The 26,874-nt window shown below is 45.5% G+C and overlaps 1 protein-coding gene across 8 annotated transcripts in view; it reads left to right on the forward strand.

The window, feature by feature from the left end:
* The first annotated feature begins 9,474 nt into the window (after positions 1–9,474).
* BMP2 (bone morphogenetic protein 2) overlaps positions 9,475–26,874 on the forward strand; it is an 86,724-nt gene continuing 69,324 nt past the window's right edge. For 5 of the 8 annotated variants that reach the window (XR_011738065.1, XR_011738063.1, XR_011738064.1 and 2 more), the window contains exons 1-3: positions 9,475–10,155; positions 11,008–11,366; positions 13,748–13,985. Coding sequence is in view for 1 of the 8 variants with exons in the window: in XM_065835894.2 (XP_065691966.1) it covers positions 11,015–11,366; positions 13,748–14,592 (1,197 nt within the window). In the remaining 7 variants the exon portion in view is untranslated. Of the gene's footprint in view, positions 10,156–11,007; positions 11,367–13,747; positions 15,436–17,674; positions 17,836–19,340; positions 19,472–26,874 lie in introns of those variants that run through there. The other 3 variants (XR_011738069.1, XR_011738068.1, XM_065835894.2) reach the window with 3 other exon arrangements.

Consider the following 26,874-nt stretch of genomic DNA (forward strand, 5'->3'; position numbering starts at 1 on the left):
CAAACCCAATGCAAAACTACGTTGTGGTACATGCCGTTAGCGTGCCAATGCAGAGCTCCGCAGACCCCAGCAAGCCTGTGCACAGTTTGTGACAAATATCCCCTAGCCCCTCTGTGGGAATGGCCGAGCAGGCACCACAGCCCCACAGGAGTCCTTGGGAGCCCTCTCGCCTCCCCACAGCTCAGCAGCACCCCTCGTCCCACCCCGTTTCATAGAATCATAGAGTCATTTAGGTTGGAAAAGACCTTTAAGTCCAGCCGTTAACCTGACGCTGTTAAGTCCACCTCTAAACCATGTCCCTGAGAACCTCATCTACGCATCTTTTAAACCCCTCCAGGGATGGTGACAAAACCACTTCCCTGGGCAGCCTGTTCCAATGCCTGACAACCCTTTCCGGGAAGAAATGTTTCTTAATATCCAATCTAAACCTCCCCTGGTTTTGGTCCAGGCCTGCCCCAGAGCTGCTCTCTGGATCACTGCAGCTTCGCTTTCAAGTGGTTTCCCCTCTAGGCTGCTTTAAACGCTCTCTTATCAACAACTTCTGTGTAGATAAAAGGTGCGTTCAACAAGGGTATGAGGTCACCATCAGCTGACTGAAGCGATGACAGCGTTAATCTCGGTCCTGCGCCCTCCCCATCGTACCTGGGCAGGCAGAGGTAGGCATGGCCTTGGGCTACACCTGCGCTGGTAAATTAAGCAGTGCCTGGGAACACTTTTAGATCCAGCCAAAAGCCAGCGAGTGCTTGTACTGTCAGGACACTTTTGGGCCAGGCCAAGAAGCTCTGTCCCAAACCGTTTCTAGCCATGGTTTGTTGTAACGCTGCCGGGACCGTCCCCACGCGGCAGTTTGCATGCAGCCACCACGATGCAGGAGCTAGCAGTGAAGCAGGCTTTTCCATGCCAGCTGGCCTCCATGCCCAGGAATGTTCCCAGGCACACTTAATTTACTAGTAGAGACGTAGCCTTAGAGGAAGAGCTACAAACAGGGCTGTGGGTCTAGCTTGCTCCCATGGAATTTTGCCCCAGGCTTTGGAAGGAGAGGATTTTGCTTCTCTGGAAAGGCAGTGGGCCCAGGAGGGACACGGAGCCATGTGCTGTTGGAAGGGAAGGAGATGGGGAATATGATATGGTTTTTGTCACTATCGTGCAAGCAGTGATACGACAGGTCACTTTGGTATTGCTGGACCTGGATTTCTAGTTAATGCCCTACCGTGGGTGTAAATAGCACCTCAACACAAATGAAGAGTTGCAGTTTCGATGAACTGGGGAGAAACTAGCAACACTGCCCCCTGAATCCCAGTTTCTGGACTGAAAACCTTGCCTTGTGTTGGCTTTGCAAGCTCAGCACGGTGACCGAAGCCTTCCAAGCTGCAGGTGCGAACTTCCAACTGTCCATAGTAAGGGTGAGATAGAGATTCACTCCCCCACAGTTAACTTGGGGTTTCGTTTTACCCCTTAAGATGGGCTCCAATGCTGAGATTTCTTCTGCTTTGAGGATGTGAAATATTACAATGAGAGAAAAACTCTAAAGCCTCCTCATGTGGGTGGGTAATTTAGCCTTTTCTGGCTTTATTACACCATTTATATCAAAGCGGTGTTGTTACAAACCCCTTTGTCAGTAGCAGGCCTAATGAAGGGATTGCCAGGAGCAGTTGTACCCCTCTTGAGGGACATTCAGAAATACTACTTCTCAGAGCTAATCTGCTGCTCTCCTTTGAAATGTTTAATTTAAATGATCACCATGTGGCAGCTCGGGACCCTCCTTTCCACACGGGGTTTTGGGAAAGCCACAGGGCAGATCAAAAGCCAAAGAGATGGACTTTGGACCCTCAAGCTAACGGCTGCAATAGCTGGTACCCAACATAATGTCAGCAGCATCTGTTTGAGTTACTTAGGTAGCTTGTGCACATCATTTACCTGCAGAATGGATAAATCACCCTACAAGGTTTGTTAAATACAGGAGAAGTATTTCAAATAGAAGTCATCATCCTGAAGCCATGTATTTCTAATGAAATTAGAACTCATTATTTCTAATGAAAGCAACTGCATAAAATACGTGTACAGCTGCCTGGACACACAGAGCGATGTGGTACAAATGGCATTCAGTCAGGCTAGCTGTGAAATCTCTTCAACTTAAGGGAAATAAACCTTTATTTTATAATATATGTATATTTTCATTGGGAGAATGTGTAGATGCTGTTCCACATTTTTGGCCCTGGTAAGTATAGCTTGTTTTATCAGAATGTGTTCTATATTGTAAATGAATGGAAGGAAAGAAGGAAGGAAAAAATAATATTTACATATTATTACAGTGGTATATTTTTTTAATCTGTCCAAGTTCCCTCATGTTAATATCTGACATTTTAGAAGTTGCTTAGGGAAAAAATAGATACAAACCAGTCTACTTCTTATTAAATTTATTTTGTAAGGAAACTATTTTCCCACCAGCTGCAGAAGTGAATGTCACATTCGATTGCACAACGTGGAATTTCAGTTTTCCACTGGTATGGAGAGAGCAGCCCTGATTTTTCAAGGATTTATTCACAAACTTTATTTTTAGGTCCTCGGGGTTCTTTCTGGGCTGTGTCAGCATCTGAACCAGGACTTACAGAACCCATTGGGACTGTTTAAAATTATTTGAGGTAGCAATTTTGGGACTTTTGGTGATCTTGCTTCCCTGATTGATGCGCCATCTGCTTTTTCTGGCAAAAAAAGAGGGGCAGGATAAATTCTGGGGCAGTTCCTTCTTCTTTTTCCAAAGCCATCGGCTGTCAGGGCTGTACACAGAAGCCTGGGATGTACATGGGGGAGCAGAGAGCGAGGGAGAAGATCAAAAGCGCAAAATAAATGGAGTTTATTCCATGGTTCCCCAGCTTGTTTGTTTTGTATTTTGGTTTGTTTGAAAGGAGTTTATTCCACGGCTGACAGAAGGAATGTATTCAATGTTTAGTATACCTACCTTAGGTGGATGTGAATGGTTACTAAGTCTATACAAATAAATACTATATAGAAAACAGAAAATGTACAAAAGGGTGAATCTCCTACAGTAACACAACACTGAGGCTGTATAAGTCCAGTTAGAGAACACAGAATTGATGGGAATAATGGAATTAGTAATTGGACAATGCTGCACATCACGGATGTTTTATGGTACTGCTTTTTCAGCCAAATGGGCTGAAAGGACATAAACTAAGGGTAGATAGGTCATTGCAAACCTCCGAAAATGCAGGTGTGGCGAGGGGAGGTAGTTAAAGGTGTTCAGGAATGTCAAGGTTGGCCTGGGATTTCCCTTTGGGAACAAATCTGTATGTTTATACCCTGACCAGTGTCTTTATTGTCCAGACCCTCTCTCTTCAGTGCAGATAGACTCTTACAAGATCAGAGCTTCTCTCTGTAGTTGAATGAGACCATTACGTTCCTGCTGGGATTTACGGAACAAGGCACTACAGGAATTTGTCAGGAAACTGTTGGGAAATAGATTTGGTATTGGGCTTTGCAAAAACGTCTACATGAGCTGAGTACTTAACGTCTCATGGAAGTTTGGGGAGTTTAACCCCCAAACTGTGTCTAACCTGATTATGCATCATCGAAAATCTCAGTGTGACCTATATAGATCTTCGGGCCCCTGTGTACCTCTTAGGAAAAGAGCCTTTTGCCACTCACTGCCCCTTTTCCCCTTCTGTAAAGCAGAGGTAGCAGTTCTTCCTCCTCTTGGAGAGGAGTACAGAACGAGTACTGTGACTTTGGGGCTACAGATGTTCCAGGGATAAACGGTACCACCAAGCAGTTCAGTGCATGCTGCTAATAATTAGTTTCTGCAATTTAGAGCCAGTCAGTAAATTTTGTAGCACACACACTAAATAAAAACCAAGCTACCGAATAAAAGTGACAGGGTGGTGGCCGAACTGAGAGCTGTGCCCATCGGAGCTTCTCTGGAAACTGGGCAGAGCTGGGAACAAGGGGGGTAATTGAAAGCAACTTGCAAATAGCTTTCCTGCCAGCGTGAAGCAGGTGCAGCAGCTGATCGCTTGTGCCGAGCACATGCCACAGAGCAGGCACAAAGCTTTGCTATTGTTTTCCATAGTTCTGTCTAGTTTTAAGAGGATATTTAAAAATTGGAATGATAATGACCTGAGAAAACATGACTTTAAACCAGAAAATGAAATCGCAAGCATTCATTATCAAAGGCATACGGGCAAAGAAGTGTTAGAGAACAAGAATGCCTGATGATGCAATGTTTTTCATCCTGCAACTGAGCACAGAAAACCTTTTCATATGCCCTAAATCTGCAGCTACAATAAAGCCTTCATACAGACAATCTGCTTAAACAGAACGTCACGCTTGCCTTTATTTTATTTTAATTGCAAAACATTATCCAGTTCCACCGCTAAAATATGCACTTCTTAAGGCAATATGCGTAACTTTATGTTATCCTCCATTTTACTTGACGTCAGCATCTCGGCAGTGATGAAATGATAAGCTCCTGAAATGGACCATCTGTGACGCAGCCGTTTCTCTTTTATGTGGGGGAACTCCCTCACCTCTTTGTCTTCCTAACAAGACTTACATAATATTAAAAAATCCCTCTTTGCTCCAAATCTTCTGACCGGAATAGTCAGCATCCCTGTCGCTTCATCGCTTAAACATGTGAGCCTGTACCACCCAAACCAGCAGGAATTTTGCCACTGTCTTTAAGGCAAGTTGATTCCAGATATTTAAGATTACTATTGGCATTAATGTGGTAATTAGCCCCAGACAACAGCACTGCCTCACTCTTAGTGCTTTTACTTCAAGCTCTTGCAGGAACTTAAAAGTGAGGGTCAGCGATAACCACCCCATTTCCAAACTGGGAAAACTGAAGCACAAAGGGAAGAAAAGTGGCAATTTTAGTGCTGCAAAGAGATCTGAGGTCTCAAGAACCTTAGTTCCCTGTCTACTGAATCTCTCTAACCTGACAGTCTGTGACTGTTCACATTGCAGGTGATTAAATGTACAGAAATGGTGACGGTGCCCGGGAATCCGTTCAGTGATGGCTCACTTGTTTTTCAGGCTGTACAGAGGTGTTCTGGTGGTTTTCCACCTCTTAACAATACAAGCCACAGGTCAGATACTAGATTTTGAAATTTAGAAGTTTGTGTCATCAAGGGGAAAACAGTAAAAAAATAAAATGTTAGAATGCTAGCCTGCCTTGTTCTTCTTTTCCCAGCAACTGGATTACAAATTGTAGGAATTTGTCTTACAATATAAAAGCTGTGCAGCCATGCAAACTGATTACTGCAGCCTATATTAGCAGATATAACATTGTTAGGAGCAACTGTTGCCGTTCGCTAGCAATGGAGGCACAGTGGAAATGTAGAGAATACTGGGTCTGCATTGTATTTCCTGATAAATTGCAGTTTCCCTCCCTATGATGGAAGGAAAGCTGAGGTTTGATGAATGAAATGGAGAGTTGCTGTGAAACAGAGCAAGAGCTTTGAAGAGCTGCCAGATTTCAGCAAAGGTGAATAAGAAAGAAATAGACATTTCTGAATCAACTGCCTTTCCCTCTTCAAAACCAAGTTATCTTCTCGGGTGAGAATCCATCCTTCATGGAACACGCAGCAGGCCGCATAGCAGAGACAATTGATAGATGTTAAAAGACAAAACCACCAGAAGACAAATATGTCTTCAGAAAACAGAATTAGTATTTTAAAGAATGGCCACACATCATATTCACACAGATGCCAACAGGAAGCACAGAAACAGAAAAGCTTTCAGATAATCTCCACCCATTACGAAGCCAAAACCTCAACATCACTAACACATCTTAACTCATTTTCAAAAGTCACCCCTCTGGCATTTGATGCCGTACCACGTATATGTTTCATCCTTTAGCACAGGTTTTTATCAAGAGGTTTATTCACTAAAATCTGCAAATTCTGTAAGAAGAGCTCACTACTATTAATATTTCACATCTCACATACTTATCACATCCAGGGGACAGTGGTCTACAGTGGGCATATTCAAAAACGCTCAGCATTGGTCTGCTGAAATCAGTAGTAAAACTGTCAACTATCAATGTACATAGAGCGATGCAAGTGTTTCTGAAGACCTGTGTCTCTAACTAGACCAGAAATCGGGTCATTTTGCTAAGGGTTACAGGTTATAGTCAGAGACCCTGGCGAGCATTTCTCATCCAGGTCTTCCAGCTGAAGTCTTCTGCCTGTAGCCATTAACCATGATGGCCACGATTTAACCAGGTTGGAAAAGAAGATGCTACATGGTGGCAGTATATAAATGTGATTGATATAGTATTTGCAGGAAGAAAATGCTGGGGGGGGAAAAGATTCTCATCTTTTCCCTTCTGGTCTTGAAAAAGGACTCTTACTGTGTTGTAAAATTTATCCTTATGTGGATATTTTTCTATCATTTTACTAAGTACACCTGACAATACTTAAAGTTGAGAATTATCAGCTGTGTTTGGGTCCTGGAAAGGAACACCTGGATCTGAAACCTTAGCAGCAGGTGCTGCTAGTTGAGTATTTACTGGTTCAACCCATCTCCACCAATCAGCTGTCCTAAAATCCAGTATCTGTCCCAGATCTTTTCAGTGGAAATGGTTTCTCTGGCAGGAATTTAGCTGAAGAGCAGGCTTGATCTGAAAAGTAGCTCTGTAAAGTGAAATGCCACTGTAGGAGCTCACTGTGATGGGCCTGAGTCTTTAGTTGATGGATTGCTCCACTCCTTGGTTTCACGGAGTCCGTGAGGAATCGCAGCACCAGGTAATGGGGCTGGTTGAACTTTGGTTTCTTTCTGTTAGGTGAGCTGCAGGGATGGGGGTGACAAGGGCCTTACACCTGCTGTGAAGGCTCCTTTGGGGAGCTGGAAGTCTGGGTGGGCACCCCCTGGCATGTTTGTTCTCCACAGATCAAGTGCTGTGTTTGTTATACCTAAATATGCCTGTCATTGATGCTGTGTCATGATAAAGATGATTCTCAGCTTGTAACTTTGAGTGTGTTGGTGCTAGAGATGCAGTAGAAGTGGGTCTGGGTGCAGCAGGCTCTGCAGAGGGGTATTTAGTTTATTGTTGTGCTGATGAGGTGTGAACCATAACCAGACCTTTGTGGATGATGCTTTGAGGGCCTTATTCTCCATATTCACCGGAACACTGGCTGAAAGGGAGCCAGACCCGCCCTGGTGAGAAATCTCCATTGTGGGGAAGGTGCTGGAACATGGCTGAGATTCTGGTGTGGGTGCCAGTGTGTTCAGGGAACATGGTGCAAGTGCTTCGGTGGTGTCTTTTGGGATATCCTGGGAACAGGAGGGAAGGCAAAGTCACTGCCCCAGCAGCTGATCTAAATAGATTGAGGGGTGACAAACTAGAAGGGGGAATATTGTCTTTTATGGCTAAGACAACAGAAGACTGTGAGAGCCTATTTATATTTAAAATAAGAGAGGGGCAAACATGTAAGACCCTCTTGATATCAGATCAGAATACATGCAGGCCTTCAGAACAACCACAAACACGTTTCTCCCTTACAAGGCTCATCATCCTAATATAGAAAGCTCCTGGAGATAACGCAGAGCTGGGCATACAGTACAGCCTATGCTCCAGGCACAGGGAGTAAGTGTTGAGGCAAGAAATGACTTTTTCCTGGCATGACCCACTACAGATTGAACTGGAATGGCAATTAGAAGTTGAAGTGCTCATTTAATGTCAGTGATGTGTAAACTACGTTGCTATTGTTATTTTAGTGTGGATTTACATAATTGGCATACCCTGAAGTCACACTGCATGCACTTTCAGTTCATGCTAAAGACTTGCAGGAAGTCATAAAATTAAACATTATCTTTGCTGGAATGCAATGAAGAAGTAACTAAAATTTGAAGGGTTTTGCCTCGCTCTGTGTCACCTCTACCGCCGTATGTGCGGTGGCAAATGAAGATCAGGTTAACGAATGTTGGGAGCTGGTGGTATGAAGGAGCTTTAATTATGCTGGTGTAGTTCTAAGGTGGTTTGTTACACTAGTGTGTTAACTCCTTGTGTGAACACCTCATCCTGCAGTGATGTTTTGCCATTTAGCTGAAGTCACTCTTAATGTGATAGGAAAGTTGAGAAAAGAAGGTCCACAGGAGGAATTATCCAGTCCAAATGTGCTGAATTCCTGACTCAAATTGGCGTTTTTCTTATACTGAGAAAAGTCGTAAGATGGAGGGAAAAGGCCGCTCCCAAAGGAGGAGCTGGTAATGGAGTTGTCTCAGTTGTTATTGCTTTAAATCCTCCTCCGCAGTAACTCAAGGTGTCAAAGGCTGTCTGCGTCTTTTGCAAATGAAACCCCTGAGAGGTATTTGGAGGAGCACATGGCACTCACCTTGCTGGGAAGGAGCCTGTGCTAGCACCGGGACCCCAGCTAATGATGGTGTGCCGATGGCTTTGATGAGGACCCTAAATTGCTGGGTATCGCATACCTGTGCAAGAAGGGCCGGGCCCTACCGCAGAGCCCGAGCAGACAAACAACAGATGGTGCAAAGGGTGCATCTCTACCCACCGGTTAGCAAATTGTGTTGGGATTAGATTTGCCAAGATCAGCGGAGTGAGTGATGTAGCTTGGTTTGGGAGCCAGATCCCACTGGGCATAGGTCTGCCTTCTTCACCCATTTGTGCCGTGTGCGATGCTGGGTCTGGGACGATCGGTCGTGGCTGCAAACCCGGGGCGCACCGACGTGTCCCCCACAACCGTGGCGGGAGCGCGATGGTCCCCGGGGCAGGTGGTGGGCGAAGGCGAACGGCCGAGGGCCGGCCCAGGGTGGTTTGTGATGGGGTTGCCGTTTCGGGGCCGGAGATCCGCCGCATTTCCACCACTGGAGGGCAGCCACATCTTAAACAACAACAAAAAAAGCCCAAACCGAAGCCTGTGCCGTCCGCACGGCCGGGCCGAGCCCGCGGTCTGATACACCGGGAGGAGGGAGGCGGCTCCTCCCGAGCCTCGGCGCTTCTCTTTCGGGGAGGGGAGCGAGGAAACCCCCGGGCTTCCGCGGCTGGGCTGCGGAATGCCCCGTGCACTGCTGAGGTGGGGTGGAAACATCAATACGTGTCCGTGTGTGTGTCTGTGTATATATATATATATATATATATATATATTTAAACTGCTTTTGAAGCACCGGGATTCTCCCGGTACCTTACGTGACCTTCACACCGGCAACCCACGGCGCTAATCCGATTTGCGGAGCCCGAGAGGGTTCAGTCCGGTTCCGGGACACCGCCACCCGCAGCGGGACCGGACCGGCGGCGCTTCCCACACCCGGTGCCACAGCTTAACGGGACGGGACACCGGCCCCATCCCGCGACCCGGGCGCGGGCGGGCGGCTGCAGCTGGGCGAGAGAGGGAGGGAGCGGGCGAGGGAGGAGGGAGGGAAGGACCGAGGGAAGGAACGAGGGAGGGAGGCGGCGTCTCCTTTAAAAGCCGTGCGGGGCCGCAGCCCGCTCCCACAGGGCGGCTGTGATTGGCGCGGGCTCGCGAGCCTCCGGGGTCGTGACATCGCCGAGCAACAAAAAGCCCCGGCGGCGGCGACCGGGCCACCCCCGGCAATGGTGCGGAGCGGGCCGGGAGGCGGGCAGGACACCCGGCGCTGTCCCCCGGCGCGGCCGCTCCACGCGGGCCGGCAGCAGGCTGCTCTCCACCCTTTTTGATTTTTTATTTTTTTAATTTTTTTTTAATTTTCCCTCCTCCCTCCTTTCTTTTTTAAGGGAGCGAAGTCAAGCTGCTTCTTCATGTCGCTGCGGGAGTCTCGCTAAATGTCTATCTGGCTGGTGCGGGTGATGCAAAGGACATTTTTTAAAAGGAGCCTTTTAACTCCGTAGACACGTAGGGACCCCTTCACGGGCAGGCAGACACACACACACAGGAGGAGGACGAAGAAGAAGAAGCAACAACTTTCCGATCGCTGCTTTTAAAAGGGAGAAGCCCTTCCCTGGCCGGGACTTGCCTTCTGCCTCCTCAACTAGCTGCTAAAAGTATGTTTCAGAGGCGGACTGTACTTCAGGGAACTTCTATTTTCTGCTCGGCAGCTGTAGAGGAGCAGCAGCGAAGTTTGGAGTAACACCAAGTGATGCGGGAAAAACACCCCGAGAGCAGAAAACCCTCCTGCAGACACAACCCCTGCTGCTGCACACAGGTATAGCTCCGGCGGTCGCAGATCCGCTGAAAACCTTCTCCGCAGGATGACTCCGTGGGCCACGGCAGAGGTGCTAGCGCCCTGGAAGAGAGAGGGGGGACGGGACACTAATCATAACTATTATTATTATAATCCAGCGCAGAGTTTCACGGGGGAGAAGAATATCCTGTGGGTTTGGCTAAGGACGAAGCAGGATTTGTATTTTCCTCCTTCCCTCCGCCAAGGGGAATAGCTCTCCCTTCCTCTCCGTTGGGGGAAGCCGCTGCCCCGGCGCGGGGGAAGCGGAGCCGGCCCTGAGCCCCCGCGGCTCGGCGCGGCTCGGAGAGGGGAGGACGCGCGGGGGTCGGGACGGGGAGGTCTCTTTGCGCGTCGGCGGGGCAGCCGCCCCTTCCCTCGTCCGCCGCCGGGCGCTTTCCCCGCGGAGCAGTCCCGGCAGCGGCGGCGGGAGGCCCGGCCCGGCCGGGCGCACACCTGTGCCCCGCCGAGGGCAGCGGCCCGGCCCCGGCGGTGCCCCCGACCGCCCCCTCCTTCCCTTCACCTCCGCGCTCCTTTGTTGCGGATCGCCCCGCTCCCCCGCCCCGTCCCGCCTCGCTCCCTTTGATCTCCTGCCACGGGGATTTTCGTGCCTCGCTCCGCCGCTCGCCGCCGCCGAGCACCTGAAGCGGCCCGACGGGGCCCCGCGGGGGGCTCCTCCGCGGCGGGCAGCGCTCGCCATGGCCCAGGCCGGGCGCCGGGGTGGGACCCACCTGCGGACCGTCCCCGTCCGCCCTTCCCCCCCCCACCCCGCGGCTCGTTCCCCCGGCGCGGTGACCGCGCTGACTGGCTCCCATCGCCTCCTCCTCCTCCGCGCAGGTTGATCATGGTTGCCGCGACCCGCTCCGTCCTGGCGCTGCTGCTCTGCCAGGTGCTGCTGGGCGGCGCGGCCGGCCTCATGCCGGAGGTGGGGCGGCGGCGCTTCAGCGAGACGGGCCGCGCCGCCTCGGCCGCGCAGCGCCCCGAGGACCTGCTCAGCGAGTTCGAGCTGCGTCTGCTCCACATGTTCGGGCTCAAGCGGCGGCCCAGCCCCGGCAAGGACGTCGTCATCCCCCCCTACATGCTGGACCTCTACCGCCTGCACTCAGGGCAGCAGCAGGGGCAGCCGTCGGCCCTCGGCTACCCGCTGGAGAGGGCGGCCAGCCGCGCCAACACCGTCCGCAGCTTCCACCACGAAGGTAGGGGCGGGGGCCGGGGATGGGGGGGCCGGTAACGGGCTCCGCGGGCCGGGCTGAGGCAGCGGAGGGAAAAGGGGAGGGCCGGAGGAGGAGCTCCCGTCGGGGCGGATTCCTCCCCGGGAGCGTGTAAGCTCTGCCGCCGGTAACGCGGGGTTTAGCAATGGAGCGGGCGGCGGTGCGCGGCCAGAGCCCCGGCTGCGGGGTTTCAGCCGCGAACCGCCTGCTCTGCGAACCTCTTCTCTCCCCCTCCCTGCTCTATCCGACGAGGGGCTCGTGTTATATGTCCTTTTTTCCGCTAAAAGAGAGCAGCTCCACGTTAAGCGTTCTCACAAATAGCTTTTTCTTCTGCGAGGCTAAAGAGCAGGAAAGTCTCCCTAATATGCTGCTGAGCCGGGGCTGCTGCGGAGATTTCTAATCCTTATCTAATCCCCGTGAGAGATCAATGAAACGATCAATCGTGGCTTCTTGAGCGCTCCCTCACCCTGCCGTCGAGGAGCGATTGAGCCTGGACCCGCTGCACACCCCCCAGCCAACAGTGCTGCTAAAAACCCCGCAGCTGGGTTTTGACTCTCACCTGCAGGTAGCCCAGCCAAATGCAGAACGGGGTGTCCAGCAACACCTCTGCCTCCCCTCTCCCACAGCCCACCGAGGCAACGGACCCTCTGGGACAGGGCCTCGCTGAGCAACCAGGCGCGTTTCCCAGCTTAAGTAGCCAAAACAGTCTCTGTGGCTTTAGCCACTGCGCGGGTAGGCCCGTGGAGCCCGTGGCACGCGTGTCGCTCGTGTGCTCATCGGGAAACGTTTCCCCAGGTTGTAATAATTCTTGGCTGCTAGTCTCTGGTGTTGGCATGCAGCGGCCATGCTGTAAACGCAATGAAAATGCAGTTTTCCCTTTAAAATTAATTAGTGTTTAATGTTGCTGATGGATAAAGGGGTGGCCTCAGAGGAATGGACGTGCTATTTAGTGGAAAACCTTATCCTGAGAAAGGAGATGAGAGATGAAATGTTAACCCCCATACGAGAAAAGTAAAGATGCAGCAGTGGATGGGGAAGAGCCAGTGAGGGGTTGTTCATGTTAAACTTGAGCGTGGCAGGCGAGGGGCTGAGCAAGAGAGGAGCTGGAAGGGCAAAGTTTAGAAATTTTTAGGCAAATGTAGAAATCTGCAGTTTGAAGTAGTCATACTGCTACAGCAAAGACTTTTTGACATATAAGCTATTCTATAATTTTCGCGAAATTTGGAAGAAAATGAATATGACCCCATTTTTTCACTGAGTTCTCAGTCTGTACTAGTGGCTTCATGAAGGCAGAAGTTTGTCTTGTGACCTCTCAAAACGTCTGCATATTTACAAATATTGGTCTGGTCCTGAAATACTGTAAAGCTGAGCCTTACGTTATGCAAAAAATCGTACTGGATTCAACAGGGCATGGTTGCAGGACTAAGAACTGCTAACAGCTTCCCCTTAGAAAGTGACTGTTTCTTCAGGATGCTTAGTACCAAAGTTAAACCCCATGATTTGAGAGAGATTTATTATGGCAAACACTTTTAATTTTTTCAATTTCTGTAGCAACATCATACTTTTTAGCAACCCTAGATATATTTACTGCCTCTGAAGCTCCATTCAGTTATTTGTTGGCTCAAAGGTGAGAATGGCCTGTGGTTTAGTGACTTTTTACATTTTTGTGTGTATGTGTGGTTTTGAAAATCTGTTGTTCAGAAGTGACTTTATGTCATTATCCCTTTACCATCCACCTCTTTCTAGCAGTTGAACCTTCCTGCCGTTCTTTTGGGTAAATGCTATAGGATGTGCTTTGTAAGGTGCTATTACACATGTTGAAGTCACAATCTCTAATTAAGATACAAAACTCTGTACGTTAGGGTTTGTAAGTCACCTAAACTGCAGAGTAATATTTTTCAGAATGGAGTTTAAGGGATTGATGTTAGAGCCACATTCTTGAAAAAAAAACAATGAAAATGCAAGAGTTACCCCATGTTCTCAATGAGTTTTAATGATTCTCATCAGGCCCTTACTAACTATAATGCTTGAGTTTTCTCACTAATGTTCTCGAATTCCAAAGTAACGCTGCATGTTTCTTGCCGCTTATTATAACCACCTGGAATGCAAAAGGCACCAGTATTCAATCAAAGTACTTAACAATGAATGAAACATTCTGAACTTCATGCTGTACATGCTTGCATAAATAAACGGAGAGACGAGGCAGATGGTATTTTCTGCCTGAAAGTCTTTCAGATCCCGCGTGTCACATGTGTTAGCTGTCGTTTGAAAGTTGCCAACAGCAGGCTGAGGGGTTTGGCTGCTTGTCTCAGTTCCTGATTTGTTTTCCCTTTTTTGTTTTTGTTTTACCTGTTTAATCAAATTAGAAGTTTTGGAAGAACTGCCAGAAACGAGTGGGAAAACAGCACGGCGCTTCTTCTTTAATTTAACTTCCATCCCTAATGAGGAGTCTATCACCTCAGCTGAACTCCAGATTTTTCGGAAACAGGTGCACGAAACCTCAGAGAACAACAGCAGCTACCATCACCGTATTAATATTTATGAAATTATAAAGCCAGCCACAGCCACCTCTAAGGACCCTGTCACAAGACTTTTGGACACCAGGTTGGTGCATCATAATGCAAGTAAATGGGAAAGTTTTGATGTAACACCAGCTGTTTTGAGGTGGATTGCACATGGACATCCTAATCATGGGTTTGTGGTAGAGGTGGTTCACTTGGACAAAGAGAACAGTGCCTCCAAGAGGCACGTTAGGATTAGCAGGTCTTTACATCAGGATGAAGATAGCTGGTCTCAGCTCAGGCCATTATTAGTAACGTTTGGGCATGATGGCAAGGGACACCCGCTTCATAAAAGAGAAAAGCGTCAAGCGAAACACAAACAGCGTAAACGCCACAAATACAGTTGCAAAAGGCATCCGTTATATGTGGACTTCAATGATGTGGGGTGGAATGACTGGATTGTTGCCCCACCGGGGTATAGTGCCTTTTACTGCCACGGGGAATGTCCTTTTCCACTGGCAGATCATCTAAACTCAACAAACCATGCCATTGTTCAGACTTTGGTCAATTCAGTGAATTCCAAAATCCCCAAGGCTTGCTGTGTGCCGACAGAACTGAGTGCTATTTCCATGCTCTACCTTGACGAGAATGAAAAAGTTGTATTAAAGAACTATCAAGATATGGTTGTGGAGGGTTGTGGGTGCCGCTAACACAGCAAATATATTAGATAAATGCAAAAAAAAAAAAAAAGACAAAAAAAAAAAAGCTGACACTTTAATATTTCCCAATGAAGACTTTATTTATGTAATGAAATGGAAAGAAAAAAAAACACAACTATTTTGAAAATATATTTATGTCTACGAAAAAGTTGGGAAAACAAATATTTTAATCAGAGAAATATTCCTTTAAAGATTTTAAATGTATTTTAGTTGTACATTTTATATGGGTTTAACCCCAGCACATGAAGTATAATGGTCAGATTCTTATTTTGTATTTATTTACTATTATAACCACTTTTTAGAAGAATAGCTAATTTGTATTTATATGTAATCAAAAAGAAAAAAATATAGGGTTTGTACATAATTTTCCAAAATTGTAGCTGTTTCAATTGTGTGTATTTAAGTTGAAAAGAATACATGGAAGGTTACTATGGCAAAGTGCATAGCACATTTGCTTTCTGCTGTGCTACTGTTAAGGTCACAAGTTCAAGTCCAGAAAAAAGTGGATAATCCACTCTGCTGACTTTCAAGATTATTATATTGTACAATTCTCAGGAATGCTGCAGGGTGGGCTGTCCAATCCATGAGAACTGGCGTCCTCTTTAGGTGGAACATTTGGATAAGAACCAGACGTTGCCGATCTAGTATAAATACTGCTATTCCCAACTAATTTGCAGCGTGAATACGAGAAGGGCCAATAGAAACCCTACGGGAGGCGGGGGTGGGGGAAAACTGAATCCTTTCTAGACCTACAGAAAAGTGAATGTTTGATGTTTCCTTTCAAAGTCCTTCCTTTAAAAGTCCTGGCCAAATATAAAATAATAAAAACTAAAATGTCATCCTTTTTTTATTTTGTGATTATGTACGCTGAAGAGGAATAATGACCTTATTTCTACGAGCCCTTGTCTTTACCAGTTGGAAAAGCGTTGCATGCTTCCTCAGCTCAGCTGAGAGCTCACTTCTGTGGAGTGTTATAGTGAAATTAATCTCCAATTTTTGCCAATCTGTTGTCACATGCAGCCTCCTATCTCTTACCTCAGCTGGTGGTTTTGCAGATTAGTTTGTCTTCCCTTCCAGGGTTTTGTGTTTGAAAGCACCTTTTTTATTTCCATCCCTCAAAATGCTTATTTCAGATAATAAATCACAGAACTCTGATGTTTCTTTCTGAAAGGTCCAGTCTGTAAGAAAAAATGGTTCTGTTGTGCAGTCATCGCAAGGATAACTTGAGCTTACATCTTTTTAAATCCTTCATGTGTGGGGCAGCAGTGCGATTTGCAGTTGGCAAACGCAGCATTAAAGCTGATACTTAGTTGTGCCTGTTGCACATTAAAATACTGATGTGGTGGTCAGGTTTCTAGCTGTAGAACCCAGGACGAGCGTGCAGGGGCCGGGCTGCTTGTTGTGTGGTAGTTGTGCTGAAATAGTAGAGCAGGAAAGTAGCTGAAATTGGCTTTTTGTGGGGTTGTTGATCAGAAGGGCTCACTTGATGATGTTTTACAGGTCCTAGGGAGCAGTTCTCTACTGCTAATCATCAGGAAAAGCAATGGGTGCAGAGGATAGGACACAAAATCTCATTTCTCTCTTGTGGGCTTAGAAAATATCTTACGCTAGCTGTAAACTTGTGGCGAGATAAAAACATATGTATTTCTTTGTATTTTTAATAGCTAGTAGAGAACAATTCAGCACTCTGCAGTTTGGCTGATTTTTGCTTGGTTTTGAGCGGTAGCTGATGTTATTGGTCATGCCGATGCTACATGGTAACACAAGTTGGCTGGGTGGACAACCTGTTTGCTTTTACAAGAGATCAGCGCTGTTTTGATGACTATTTTAGTGTTTTTAAGGGGAAGTGTTACCTGTGCAGGAGTTTAGTTTGCCTTTTGCTCATTGGGAAGGGCACTCCAGCTTTCCTGGTGATGTCTGAGTTTCGAGCTGTTGATTTGGGAGGTTGTCACTCATGGGATTTACCACAGTGGAGATTCTACAAGACTTCATTGATCGTTTGGGATATGTGGTTGTGCCAGTCACAGCAGTGCTAGTGTACTGTGGAACCTGAGCTTGCAAAAGGCCTGAAGAATTGAACATTTTACCTTTCCTATGGACAGGAAGGGTCTGATCCCAGACCTGCTGAAATCAATAAAGACCCCACAGTGCTTCCAACCAGCTCCTAAACTCCAGCCTTGCAAGCTTTAAGTTTCACAGCTCCCAGCCCTTCGTGTGTAACTAAATTGAGGGAGTCTTTTTACAGAGTGGTGGCTGCTTTCCTTCTCCTCTAAGGCATGAGAACACATTGATGCTAATCTTGTCACAAATAAATTGGCTACGGTGCTTGTCTGTGCACGAGCAGTAGTTGGGTCATGGTGTGATGCCACATTCCTTGTGAAGGCAAAAACCTCCAGTTGCCTGACAAAGAGTTGCATCCTTAGTAAAATACACCATGAGACCAACGTGTAGTTGTAAACCTAGTAAGATTGACTCTTAGTCACAGAATCATCAGTTCCATACTGACTTTGAGGAAGAAGTATGCGCATGTCAAGCTTATCAAGTCAATACATTTCTGCAAAATTGGTTTAATAAGGTATCTTTAAATCTGTAGCCCTTAACTGCTCTCTTTAGGTTGGAGACGTGAGTGTGCTGCACTGAATAGTTTGTTTAGATAAAAAGACTTTCATACATGAGTAACAGAAAGTTCTCCTAGAGATCAGTTGGGTTCCCAAACTCTGCTAAATAGGGTTGATGATCAGACAGTCCTTCTGAAACATCTGGGCTTTCTGACATCTTCTAAGTCTGGTAATGACTGCTAAATAATTCTAAATACTAAGGGTATGCTGTTACGATGCTACTCCAGTACTTATTTCAGTTCTTTAGTACTTTTTAGTGTTATTTAGTACTCTACAAGAAAAAAGAAAAGCTTTATTTTTTTCCTCTTAAGAGGAGAAAAAGCAGAAGATCTGGAAGGCAAAACTGCCTTTGTTACCCCGTAGCCTGTTTCCCCTAAACATATTGCTTCTAGGCACTTATATAATCTATATAGGCAGAGATTGTGATAGATAATGTCACCCTTTGTGCATTTCAGATAAGCATCTCTCTAAACACAAATGTGATCAGCATCTCTCCTTGTCCTTTTGAGACTCAGTAGCAGCTTTGTCGAGTGGCTTGATAATTTTTACGCAAAATTCAGTTGGACTTCTGTGGTCAGCAGCATGTAAAAATGACGCGGGAGGATCGCCAGTTGAGGTAAGCTCTCCCGAGAGCATTGGCCGTTTTCACCGAGCAGGACCTGCTCTGCTCACCTGGGCTCATGGTAACCAGGCGTTGAGACCTTTCCTGCTCCTGTGGTCATGGGGTTTGGGGTCCACAGACCGTCACCCGCTTTCCCCCCACCCCGCCAGGCAGCGAGAGGTCTCGCTTGTGCAATCAGTGCTGATGAGGCTTGGAGAGGAACATGATTTATTGTACTCTCAGCTTTGAAGAAAAAGCTCATCTGGACTGCATTTATTAGACCCACTTTGCTACACTATTAGAAGAGGATAATTATTGAGCTATTTTATTGTAGAACTATTCCTAAATTGATGATTTTTTTTTTTTAATTGATTTCAGGAGGCAGCTAATTGCCATATGGCAGCTTGATGTTAATGTTTTATGAAGATCAGGAAACAAAAGTTTATGAAAAGTTTTTGTATAGTAACTGCAGAGTTTCAAGAACTGTTTTATACTTCCTGACAGTGCAGGTCTGGCTTAATGGTTTGTTTTTATTGCTTAAGAGTGTAAACCTTTCTTTAGCCGATGTGTGGAAATTATATCCTCATCCCACATTACGCATTTCTCATTGCTCATTACTCATGCCCTGCTTTCATTTCTGCCATCTGTAATCAGAGCTTTACTGTTTCGACTGCATGCAAAACACTCCTGTCCTTTGCACACTAAGATACTTTTTCTTAGCACTCACCCACCCTTTCAGAAAAAGGGTGGGGGGGGTGAAAGAAAAGAGGGGGGGAAAAAAATAGGAGGAGAAGCTTGCTCTGTCTATATTGTTTTTCTCTGTTTTGGGTGGAGTGTGTCTTAGATTCTGGTTGCTAGATGGTTTCTGTAGTAACAAGCTGAGAAAAATTCAGGACTGAAAAGGCACTTTTAAAGGTGCCATATCTTGCCTGAAGTATTATTTATCTCATTATGGGTATGGAATGTTTCTCTTCTTTATATTAAAGGTACCCCTTTTGGTAGGGCAGACTGCTGCTATGAGAACTTGATTTGTTGTGTTCTTACAACGTGAGAAACACAGATCTTGTTCCCAGTTGACTTAAGCTGCTCAAAATAATGCTGAAAAGCCAAAGGCATTAAAATGTATTCTTAAAGACGTTATAGATGGTTGTTACAGGCACAAACCGCTTTGCTTTTTAGTTACATAGGAAAGAAAAAAGGTAGGTTCAGAAGGACACTTGGAGCGTACATATTATTTCTCTAGGAGGGTGTTGGGTAAAAGAGGCAGTCTTTTATGTTACTAGACTACTCTGTATGAGGAAAAAATCCTAGCTCCTTTGGTATATATCCTTACTCTACTGTACTCCCACTGTTTTATTTGTTTCTCCTAAGAGATGTTGCAGATATATATGAGAAAGTAACCATGAGTGTCCCCATCGCATTTGCCTTGCTTGGGCACGAAAATAATTCAACAATTATTTTAAGATTACCTCTCTCCTGTCTCTCCAGTACTAATCCTTCCTTACCTGTATTCCTGACAGCCTTGTCTGCAACAAGCAGTAATGGTTTCCTAAGGTGGAGTTTCCTCCCTTTTTGGAGTCTAGTCACCTGTCAGTGCCCTCCAGGATTTAGCCACCTTCCGTCCACAAGCAATGGTCACTTAGAAAAGCAGGTACACTCGTTTCGTCCGGGGTCTGTGTCCTTTACAGAGGCAAATTTGTCCCTTTCGGCACGAATCTTGGTTTGGGAAGGGGCTGAAGGTTTGCACTCGTACTCCTCGTAGCACCAGGGACCACGTTTGGAACTTGGCAGGAGTCTGAGGGCCAAAGCTCGTTTTGCGTCTGTATTTACATAGCGCTGTGAAGGCGCTCGGCTGCGATACCTGCCCGGGCTTGTGTTGCCCTCCATAGAGGAGCAGCGGCTGAGAGCTATCGGACTTCTGCTGAGATGTATTTTTGCTCTTCACAGTTCAATCTTCTAGGGGCTTCTGCAAAACATGCTTGGCTACCCATGTAGAAATTAGTCCGGAGCCACTGGGTTAGGTCTGCAGTTGGGTGTATTGGCTTAGCGCCAGGAAAGAAGCAGATCTGTGGCTTTTTGGTTTGAAAAGAGGCAGGATTTTCTGTGGGAACAAGTTGGAAGTGGGGAAAGGACCCTGCAGGCTTTTGAAGCTGAAAGCGTTAAAAGTTTGCAGAGGGATTTCAGGTAGAGGGATCAGAGCGGAGAATTGATAACATTCTGAAAGTTCAGGTTCCCACAACAGCTGGGCTGCGGCAGATTTACAATTTAATGAGGCTGATAATCCCATTAGAGATTAAATTAAGAAGGTTATTCTGGGAGACTATCAAGAAAATGCTGAATATTGTACTGTAGCTTGGGTCACAATGCCAAGGCAGCAGAGAGCTGACATGTATTTCTTGCACTGCAGGATACTGTTTCATTCAGTGTGTCTCATTAAAACAGAGCATTCAACTCCAGCAGTGTTTCACTACAAACAGAAGCCAATGTATTGTTATTGTTACTACTGCTATTATTACTATCATCATCATCATCTTGGAAACAACGTGCAGGTTAAAAGATGGAAATACCAACCAGATCTGCAAATCTCCACAGCTCTACCGACTTCGTTCTCAGACAATCCAGTCCTTTTTATTAAAGCAAAGCCTCAGAAGGCAGGGTGACCATGTATAAAAAATAATGTATTTAAGGTAACTATTGACAAAATTCCAGTAGCTTGGAACTTGCACAAAACCACTTTTTTTATAGCATCCTGCACACCCTGGTGATGGGAAAGTGTTGTATGGAATAATGACTCTGTAACCACAGACTTCAAAAGTATAGAATGTCTGCAGTGTGATGGAAATAGCTGTTTCCACATCAATAATATGCACACAGGCATATTGAAGCTTAATTGCAAGGCCAGTGGTGATTTGGGGGGAAGGGATATTTGGCTACAGCCGCACCAAACATGCGGGCTGAGCAGAATGCCTCTGCTTTACAGCCAGAAACAATGATTCATTTCATTATAATCTTGACTTTTGCATTTTTCTCATGACTTATTGATAACTTTGTACGGGGCTTCATAGACCAGAGGAGTTATTGACTTCTTAGCAAGTAGGAAGAGAGGCAGGATATGTGTTATTTCTTACAAACATCATTCTGGCTGTTGTTTTAAATTATTCTGTTTTAAGGACAGTTCTAACACATTTTATTTCTGCTTGCATTTTCTTTCTTCCTGTGAAAGAGAAAATCTTTTACTTAAAAGCAGTCTCTCCCGTTAAGACCCCAGCTTTTTGGTCCGTTTTCATGAAGAATCCCGATCTTCTAGTCGATGTCATAATATTAACGTGAACGCAGTTTTGACGTCACAACCTTGCTATTGGACCAAGTCCTAATGCACGTGGGAACTGTTTTCTCAGCACTGAATATACGAGCAGTTATGTTCTGCAAATTACTGGCATTATTGATACTCTTTTATTCCTATTGTTGAAAATCTGGGTTACCAGAATGGCAGGTATGTTGTTGTTTTACTGCTTTCAGTGTACAGACGATGGCATTCTGCAGGATTACTTTAAAGCTTCCCCTGCTGGAATCGCATGAGGACACCGTCAAGCCTCAGGTTCTTAAAGTTTCCTGACACTGTCCATGGAGAGGTCTCAGAATGACACCTTGAGACTCAGAGACCAGGAGGAAATGGAATTGACGTTCTCCTTTTCTTAACTCCTGGTATTTTTAAAGTCCATCAACATTTTTGGTTACTTAGGATTAGCAGTAACCCATGTTCTAGATGATATTATTACTGAGGGGAGGATCAAAGACTTAATTGATTCATATTTCCTGGTCTGGTGATTTATACTTTTAAGCTGGTTTTGTTTTTTTAGAAATAGTTAATTGTTAACTACTTCTTGACATGTTGGGCAAAGAAGTCTCCCAGGTTTGCAGATGAAAAGACTTTAATCTTTGAAAATATAACCCACATGTACCCTAGAGGGCAGAGTCATTTAGAGAGAGATCCTGCACACCTGCTGAGTTACTGATTCATGCCCACTGCAGAGCTGCTCTGAGAGGAGGACCCAGCCCTGGGAAAGTGGTGGTGGGGGTGAAGTTGTCTGGGTTTTGGATTTTGGTCGGGTTTTTTTTGTCAGCAGCAAAAGTTGAGAGAGTGATGTGTGACTCCCCTGTGCAGGTTCTGACCAAAATAAAACTGAAACAAGCAAAAAAAAACCCACCAAACCACCGAAAACTCACTCACACACACAAAAAAACACCCAAACAAAAAGATACTTAAAAAAAAAAGAATCAGTAGTTTGCCTCCAGCTCTGTGTAAGCCAGCAGACCATTCTGCTGGCAGGTGGTTATTGCAGCTCTAACCAGCTGCAGGGTCTGAGCCTTTTGTTGAGGGTTAGATTTAATTTTCAAATGCGAGCAGCTTAGCTTGTGTTCTGTATCACAGCAAATAAACCAGGTGCTACCCTTTCCAAGAGCCTTCTCCTTTTGAGACCTGAGCCACGCGGTGGGTTACTGCCAACTTTTCCATCTCACCGGTGAGGAAAGTTTGTTTGCAGGCCTTTCTCTGTGAGCCTGAGCATCAGGAAGGTCTTTCCAGCTCCCCTTGAGTGCGAATATTTCCTTCAGGGTTTCAGGCTCCATTTCTCTCTTCTTTACCTCATTCATCTGAGACGGGGAAAAAAGGAAAGGGAAAAAAAAGGGGTCAAATACTGGGAGTCTTTGAAGAGTGTGCTTTTACCAAGCTTTGGTTTTTCTCTCTTCCTGGAACTCTCATTACATGATCCTGGTTTTCTGAGCCAATTGTTAGCCCAAGGCCAAATCCTTAACCTTGGGCTAGATAACAAAAGCACAGCTGAGGTGATCTTGACTCGTTTAAAAAGGCTGTCTGCTCTTTGATGCACTCAGAATGAGACGCATAATTCATTTTGGTTCCAAAGGTTGTTCTTTAGCATGGGAAATTAGCAACCTCGGTGATAAAATGTCAGCACGTTAACTGCGTGCGTGTGTTTTATGTTGATCTCTGTCTTCCATTGCGTTCCACATCCCGGAGGGCATTGGTGTGGCAAAGGAGAACGCAAGGCTGCGTCCTATCTGGGAAGTTTTATGTTTTGTAACTGCATCGGTTCATACCAAGGCCCAAAGACTTTTGCGCCAGCGGTAGGAACCGGCATTTGGAAAATGGAGCTTTCTTGCAGTCCTGAATGAGAGGAGTCTGTAATTGGAGCATATGCTGAAGGGAAACGAAGCTGAGATCAGGTTTATTAATGGATATCAACACTGACTTGTTAAATACTGCCCTTTTCTTCCATGGGAAGACCACAGAGACATGAGAGAGGCCAACAAGTGTCACACTGTGATATGTGCAGAAGCTCTTCTGTCTGTGTGCTCTGGAGGCCTCCCTGACAGGTCCTTTCTGAGCTTTTTCTTTGGGCAAGGGCTCTTCCACCTTATTCTCTATTGCTGAAGTCTCAGTGCTGCTCTAAATAACGTCTGAGGGTTTATTTTGTACTGTCGTCTAGCAAGAAACAGCATCTCTGGTGGCTGTAATGTCAAGCGGGCCTTAGTCAAGAAAGGTGGTGGAATTTGCAGCTGAGCTGACGGCAACAACATGGGCTTGGGTGGCTAAACCTGTTAGAGGGAATAAATAGTCAAATTCTGCAGTAGAAGATGGGGCAGTGCAGCAGCAGGGCCACCAGAATAGGGACAGGAGAGACAACAAACTGCTGCAGAGCTGAGTGCACCGTTGGAAAAGTCCTTGTGTGCAAGTTCTCCAGTAGCCCTTCCCTGCCTTGTGTTTTGGAATGATGTGTACCTACAAGAATCTGGAGATGCCCCGATGCACTGCTGTTTATCCTGTGGGGGAGAGATAGATAGCTACATTATATGGCATAATAACAGGTTTCATCCATTGGTAACCAGTTTGCATGCGGACCAGGTCTGGCCAGTATTAAATTGGAAAGCAAAGATGGCTTTGTGATTAAGGTGCTGGAGTGGGACGCTGGAAATCTGGGTTCAAGTTGTGGGTCAGCCATAAACTCCCTGTGTGACCTTGAGCAATATAATTATTCCAAGACTTCAAAGGTATCTAAACAATTTGGACACCCATTTTCCAGTCATTTTAATTAACTGGGGTGCTTTGAAATGCTCAGCTTTAATCTGTCTGTGCCTAGGATTCTCATTTGTAAAACCGGGATCATGATATTTCCTAGCGCCTGAAGAGGACGTGGGCATTAATGGTTGGGAAGTGTGCAGCTACTCGAAATGTGGCGCACACGGAGCTCGAAGGTTTGGTGAGGGAGAATGTGTTGAGTTTTGCAGGCGTGGGGCTGCAAAAATACAAAATACATCTCTAGGTGCTGCACACAGGACAAACTTAGCCCATTTCAGTGAGATCTGTTTACATATGAGCATAAACTGGGGGATAGTTACTTGCTGTGATATATCACTGTCATAGGGGTTCATGGGAGATAAATACCAGTGCAAGTAAACTGCAAGCAAAATATTTACTGAGAGGAACAGCTCATTTACTCAATATTTCCTTTAGCTCCATAACAACATCTTGCCCTTTCTTTAGTGTCTTGCCGTTCTTTAATGGTGAATATTAAACTTTTACAAGATAAAAGGACTAGTTATTAAGATTTCCATTTCTGTAGCTTTACTTCATAACAGGCTGTGCTCCCCTTTAACATCACCTACGGTTATGCCCCTTTGCCGGCTGTAATGAAAAGCCTGTAATGCACACAGGCAGAGGGAAGGGTTAAAAGAGCCAAGGGAGTCTTTAATTCCTTCGTTTTCTGACTTTTGTGGGTTTAATACACAATCTTAACATTCCATTAGTAAGTGGTTGCATTTTTTTTTTCTTTTTAACTCAAGAGATTAAAGGTTCCTTCAGATTTTGCATTTTTTCATCGCTTTCTTCAGTCACATCAGGTTTGTGTGCTGGGCAGGTGGGAAATAAAGAGCTCTCGTCAGAACCATCGGTGTGACTTCTAGAGCCAAGGGATGGATGTCTAGGAGATGTCCGTCCAAAGGAGGCTAATTTCCTCCCAAAAACACGTCAGTCAAGGTAGAGAAGTGTTTCAAAGGCCCTTGAACTTGGGTTCCTCACTGGACTTTGAGATGACCGCCCAGCACCTTCGAATAAAGTGCTTTGCAAACTGCCTGCAAAACACCATATAGTGTTACGTACCATCAGAATGTCTGATCCTGCTCGTTACAAAAGTTACTGATACATCGCTGGTAAATATATGTTGAAGTGAGGTTTTGCTATGTAAATACGAAGGAAGGAGGCGGCTGCTACTCCAAACAGCTTCCGCTGAATCGGTTGTGTCTGTGACTTCACTATGACTCAAATCTGAGACCTTTTCATTGCTCCATCCGTTGGTTTGTTATAACGACTGCTCTTCAGACAAGAACATCTGACTCTCTCACTTCTTGCTAGCGTTACGCTGGGATGGCAATGGAGTAACTTGTTATTTATCATAAGAAAGTCTCAGTTCTGGCCGTCAAGTTATGCTTTAATTTTGAAATTTGATTTGCAAAGCAACCATGTAATGTGCTGGTGCGTGTGTTTGCAAGGTAGGTGACCAAATATTTCTCAGTTTTATTCTAAAATCCATATTATGAAGATCCTGAGTAGTAAATGGCAAATTTTCCTCTAAAACTTCAGTGGAATAAGATAGTTGAAAACTCTGGTTGTGGTTTTCACTGAAAACTGACAATCAGAGTTATGAAGGATTTGGAGTGGTAGCTGTTACTACCTGAGATTTTCCTATTACTTCGATTCAGGTTTTTACTGAAGTGAGCAGGTAAGAAATACTGACAAATTATTACTTAATAATGTATACTAGCAAATATAATCTCTAAATATTTTGCAGAAGAATAACTATTTTGTGATAAGTCAAGTAAACATTTTCAGGTAGTCTTACCCTGTAGAATGTGTCTTTGTTTGGTAGGTGCATAGTTCAAAAGCAAACAAAACAGGAAAAAATCATGTCTAGATACCCACCAAAAGCTGAAATAACCTTAGACAAAGAAAACTACCTCTCGATTTTCCACAAGAAAATAATGCTTTGAATTAACTGAAAAAGATAAAGCTACAAAATACGGTAATGTTTGGGGGGATTTTAACCAATGGCCTAATTCTGCCAAAAGGTAATGTTCTTATTAGCTATTCTGTATTCTAGGCCCATGAAAAGCTTCAGGACAGAACTTAATTTAGTGCCTTGTTACAGACTCTGGTATCTACCCAACTTTATCCAAGTTCATGAACCTTTTGAAAGTGGCCCCCCTCATGCCCCTGGGGTTCTGAAGAGGGATTTATGGTTTCATGTGCAAAACAGTGTGAAACTTGGCACTTTCACATGGCCTGAACCCTGACAGCTCCAGGAGCACTAAACAAAATCAAGGTCTATGAGCTCAACCAGCTCAGAGGCAAAGCAGAAGTTTATTGAAACTCGCATGAACTCGAACTAAATTCCATTTTGAAAAATCTGACCCTTGCTGTTACCGTTGTTGCCTTATCATTAGCTTGGAGGAAATCTGCCCTGCGTGGCTGTTGCGAAGATAAATTCAGTGGTATTTATGAAGTGCTCAAATAGGTTTGGTGGCAGTGGTGGTGTTGGGAAGGAGTGAAGGATTTCTGATGCGTAGGAAGGAGGTCAATGACTGGGGGATACGAATGTCTTAATAGCGTATGGACAGGAGAAGTTCCTCCAAGTTCCTGCTCGCTGCAGAGCCAGGGCAGGCCGGTCATTAGGGCTGTCTGATGGGGTAAATGAGTCACAGGCAAATCAGGCACTCATTTACATCACCAAGATTTTCAGAACCTGGGCAAACCGCAAGCTCCAGTTCATTCTGAAGACCAGGTTTGCCTTCTGTTTACTCTGCCTTCAGTGGGATTGAATGATTACAAGTGGGAATTTGGCCGAAGGTCTGAAGAACTGCTTGCGTCCTCATTTATAAACCAGCAAAGGTGCTACGTGCAGCCAGTATCCAAGTCCATTAGAGAGTGTCAGGTTCCTAATGTTATTCAGTTGCATTTCTGCAGATTTGGTCTTTTTTAAA

The sequence above is a fragment of the Patagioenas fasciata genome, chromosome 3 (genome assembly GCF_037038585.1).
Source record: "Patagioenas fasciata isolate bPatFas1 chromosome 3, bPatFas1.hap1, whole genome shotgun sequence".
In the NCBI taxonomy this organism is placed as follows: Eukaryota; Metazoa; Chordata; class Aves; order Columbiformes; family Columbidae; genus Patagioenas; species Patagioenas fasciata.